Source organism: Sinocyclocheilus rhinocerous, unplaced genomic scaffold (genome assembly GCF_001515625.1).
Source record: "Sinocyclocheilus rhinocerous isolate Xijiao unplaced genomic scaffold, SAMN03320098_v1.1 scaffold72, whole genome shotgun sequence".
NCBI classification, from domain to species: domain Eukaryota; kingdom Metazoa; phylum Chordata; class Actinopteri; order Cypriniformes; family Cyprinidae; genus Sinocyclocheilus; species Sinocyclocheilus rhinocerous.
Window position 1 is genome coordinate 1,107,844 of NW_015628351.1, and position 4,647 is coordinate 1,112,490.

At 37.2% G+C, this 4,647-nt stretch overlaps 1 protein-coding gene across 1 annotated transcript in view; it reads right to left on the reverse strand.

The window, feature by feature from the left end:
* Positions 1-1,629: 1,629 nt before the first annotated feature.
* Positions 1,630-4,647, reverse strand: part of LOC107737539 (SUZ domain-containing protein 1-like) — an 8,034-nt gene continuing 5,016 nt past the window's right edge. The window contains exon 4 of the mRNA XM_016549046.1: positions 1,630-3,321. Within this exon, the coding sequence (XP_016404532.1) occupies positions 3,207-3,321 (115 nt within the window). The 3' untranslated portion in view covers positions 1,630-3,206. The remainder of the gene's footprint in view (positions 3,322-4,647) is intronic.

Genomic DNA, 4,647 nt, shown 5'->3' on the forward strand with positions numbered 1-4,647 from the left:
GGTGTTCCGATTGATTTAGAAAAGGGGTGGAAACATATTTCCCCAGAATATGTAATGTATTTACCAAGAAATATTATATTTACAATAAATAAAAAAGGGCCTATTGCCTTGAAAAGTGCTTAATTCAGTTACTAACCTAAATACAAAATACTGAGTATTTCTAAACTTGTATTTTTTTTTCCCATTTTGCCGCCATAAAAGATTTTTCCAAGTTGTTGTATTGACAAGATAATGCATACATGCTACCGACTTTATTCTCTGTGCCGTCTACCACCATTAATTAAAGTCACAATGAAACGGAAGTAGCAACAGATGTTTTCTTCCATATTGTAACATATATCCAAGTCAGATTATTGAAAAAGAAATAAATTAGAGCGGAGACTTGGTTTAATCCATCGGTTGTTAATTGAATATCGGCAGATCTTAATGTGATCCTGCATTTACTTGATCCAAAGTACAGCAAAACAGTAACATTTTGAAATATTTTTACTAGGCTATTTCAAATAACTGTTTTCTATTTGAATATATTTAAAAATGTAATTTATAGTGATTTCAAAGCTAAATGTTTTGCATCATTACTCCAGTCACACTATCCTTCAGAAATCATTCTGATTTGCTGCTCAAAAAACATTAATAATAATAATAATAATTAAAAAAGGTTTCTTGAGCAGCAAATCAGCATATTATAATGATTTCTGAAGCATGTGACAATGAAGACTGGAGTAATGATGCTGAAATTTCAGCTTTGATCACAGAAATCATTTTAAAATACAAATAGAAAGCAGTTATTTTAAATAGTAAAAATATTTCACAACATTACTGCTTTTGCTGTACTTTGGATCAAATAAATGCAGGCTTGGTAAGCAGAAGAGACTTCTTTATAAAACATAAAATCTTACTGTTCAAAAACTGTTGACTGATAGGTTATATAGATTACAGAAATGTTATATTGTAATGTTTTATATATATATATTTTTGTTTTTATATAACATTTCTGTCCCCCTCACTTCTGAAATGATGGCTACGCCCCTGGGCTCTTGGCACAGGAGAACACCATCTTCTATAAAACAAAAGTATATGTTTCAGTCCTGTTAATTTTCTTTGTTGTTTTTTTTACATACTTTTACACTTTTTCTGCTGTTCAAAAAATCTTTCTTTTCGCTATTACCACAAACAAGCTACGTAGCAACTCGAATCTGAGTTTATTAGCTCTACGTTACCAGTTTGCTGTCGTGACTCTCGCGAACAGCACTGAACGCGCACTTTTCGGTACAAAAAAATATTTTAAACCTTTTATCAGCTTATATAGTCTCTACAACCAATGAATTGCTGATCTCTAGTGATGTATAATTTTTGTAATAGATCATTTGTTGGTAAAGGGTGAGAGATCTGGCGGGAACCTATGGCTCGCGAGCCGCACCTGGCTCTTTTACAAAAATCATGTGGCTCGCGAGCCATAGGTTCCCGACCACTGGACTGTTAGAGGATTGATTTAGTTGATTTTGACATATAGTTGCTACAGGAAGAGGACTAGTTTGCATAATGCATCTGCAAACCGTTGGATGCCATTAGAGGCAAAAGTAAAAATTCCCCCATTTAAATATTTTGAAAAATGATCTCCAAATGATCTTTTTATTTAAAAAGTATTTATTAAATGGGCATTTTGAAAAGTATTTACAGGCAGATTTCTGTGTTCTCAGGCAGGCCATGACAAACCCGTCTGGTCTGATTTGTTACAGCACAATGGGTGAACAATGACATATCAGATTAAAGGGTATTTCCATAAACTGAGATATCAGAGATATCACTTATGGATAGTACAGGAGAGGAAGGTTTAGGAAGGAAATAAAAAATAAAATAAAAAGCAGGGAGTTAGTCAAGAAAGGTAGTATGGCTCTTCAAGTAAAGACACTGTATTGCAAGAGCCAAAGCAACTAGGTCAACTTTACACTCCATTAAAATTGTGTTGTTAAGCCACCGGTGCAACACACACTTTTCTTTTCTCTTAGGTTTTAATAAACGTTTAAATAATCTCTTATAGGATATTCTGTAATACAGTCATAGAGGTGTTTTTCTAATGATCTTGAAGTCATACTTCATGTAAGCTTTACATTGCACCATCATTCAGTTAAAAACCTATCCACTGATACACAACTTCATTCATCCGCTCAGATTTCCTCACAACAACCTGAGTTCCTACATAAGTAAAAAAGAAAGAAAAGAAAATGGCCAACAGCAGATTTGATTAAGAAATGAGGCGAGGGGTGCCAGCTGAATTACCCCCCGCCCCGCTTCACTCCCTATGGTTCTTCCCAGCACAACAAATATTTACACAAGTCATCTTTCAATTGGATTTCACTTAAAATGCACAGGTCTGAAAATAACCTTTTAAAATCATATAAAACGGTTTAAAAATGTGATTTGCTGCACTCATTTAATTCTCTAGTAGTTCTTGTTTTTATTCTTTTTACTTTATGTAGAAATCAGGACAGTCAGAGGAAGACTCATGAGTAAAACAACATGAGAGAAAAAAAAGATTACCGTAAACAATAAAGAACTTAAAGTCAGCTTGAGTTTCCACAACATACCCTCACTGTTTCTTACCCATTTAAAAACATATGGCAATTAGCAGACTGAGCCAGTAATAACCAAAATTAAAACAAAAGACAAACACAAGCAATACAAAAGCTTGAGAGGAAAGTGTGGAAGGGAGGTCTGAATAATTAGTGATATTTCTAGAATTATTGCTGAAGGAAGCTGGTGCCTCATACCATCCTTTTATCGGTTCTAGCACATCCAGCACTTGTTTTCTTCTGTTTCAAATGTCTCTTCAGAGGGCTCGACATGACAGGCTGGCTGCCAGTGACGGCTGAGTTACATGAGGAAGGGACAATAGTTCTGCAGTTCGGTTTCTTTTCTCTCTATTTTCATTTTGAGGGCTGGGGGCTGGACATCACAGTGAGCAGTGTCCGGAAGCGAGGTCCTCGTCACAGTGTAAAAGCAGGGAACGTTCCCCATCCGCTCCTCGAGATCATGTTTCTTTCCCCCTTTACATTCCACACATGCCGTGCTGGATTCGAGAGGGTTTTATACTTATTTGAAAAACATCCCACATCCTAATTATTGATAAAAATGATCTGAATTTCAACAGTGTTCTGGGAGACCCACTATCACCTCTCCCGTTCTCCCAGGAAAGGCTGCTATTTCTATCTGTGCTGGTGGTGAAAGCCTTGTGTACCATCTGGACCTGCTGGCTGTCGAACCACATGGTTTCCTGATCTGTTTTCCTCTGAAAGTGTATGGCTGCTTCCACGTGGGGATCTGATTGAGGATAGACAATATGTAAAACGTACAATCAAAAATATAGTAAGCATTTTGACATAATATTTTAAAGCAGCCATTCGTAAATAACAAAATGGCTTCAGCCTTGGTTCTGGAAGTCTCCACAGAGATTTCAAAGTTTTCTTTCAGGCCCCGCCCGCGACCGCTGATGGACTGTCCAGTATTAGCATATTTTGGCCCTCAGTCAGTTGTATGCTGTCCTCTTATTTTCTCTGCGCTCGAGCAGCTGTAGCAACAACAATGTCTCGTAAGCAATGCAGGTGTTTCGTAGTTGGATATAAAAGTGAACTTAAGAGTCTTCATTTTTCATGAGAGCCACTGAGGACATGGTGGATTAGTTTTGTTTTTAATGGTAAAGCGCCACCAAATACACAAAAAAAGGGAAGAGAGGGGCGGGGTGAGCAGTAGCTCATCATTTAAAGAGACTTGCACCGAAACAGGTCACTATGATCATAGCTGTTTTTGACAAGGTAAAAAGGGTGTTTTAAACAACCATTGAGGACTTTTAACCAACGTATGTTGCAGACATTTCATGAAGACCTTGTGGAAAATGAGCATCCGATGTCCCCTTTAAAAATAAATAACTCTAAGGGGCTATTCACACAGAACATGTTTTTGCTTGGAAAAACACGAGACGTGGGCAGTGGACTGGGTTAGAAAATGCAAGGTCAAGAGATGAGTTTTTTTAAACGTTGAACTTATTTTCACTGGAAAAGTAGCACAGTAGAATGCAAAAACGCATCCTATGTAAACCATCCTTAAAGGGGTCATATGACATTGCTAAAAAGAACAGTATGTTGTGTATTTGGTGTAATGCAATGTGTTTAAGGTTCAAAATACACATTATTTTCCACATAATGTACATTATTGTTGCTCCTCTATGCCCCGCCTTTCTGAAACGCGTTGATTTTTTAAAAAGCTCATCCTTCTGAAAAGCGAGGTGTGCTGTGATTGGCCAGCTATCCAGTGCGTTGTGATTGGCTGAATACCTCAAGCGTGTGACGGAAATATTACGCCCCTTACCATACTGTGATGCCTTGTCCCGGCGCGATGAGACAACACCAATAAAACCCATTACAAACGAGGCATTTGTTGCATCCAGTGGGGACATAATTACTGATTATAATGACTTATACTGTCTTTTTACGCGTTGCATCGCGTGTCTGAATCCATGTCTGCATTTGTGATTGGAGAAACGACAAACAACAAGCGCTACTCTACACTGCTCAAAACTCGCATTTAAATCATCAGTGGCAAATTCTTTAAATATAAAAAAACTTACTTACAGTCTGGGAGTCAGAAGCG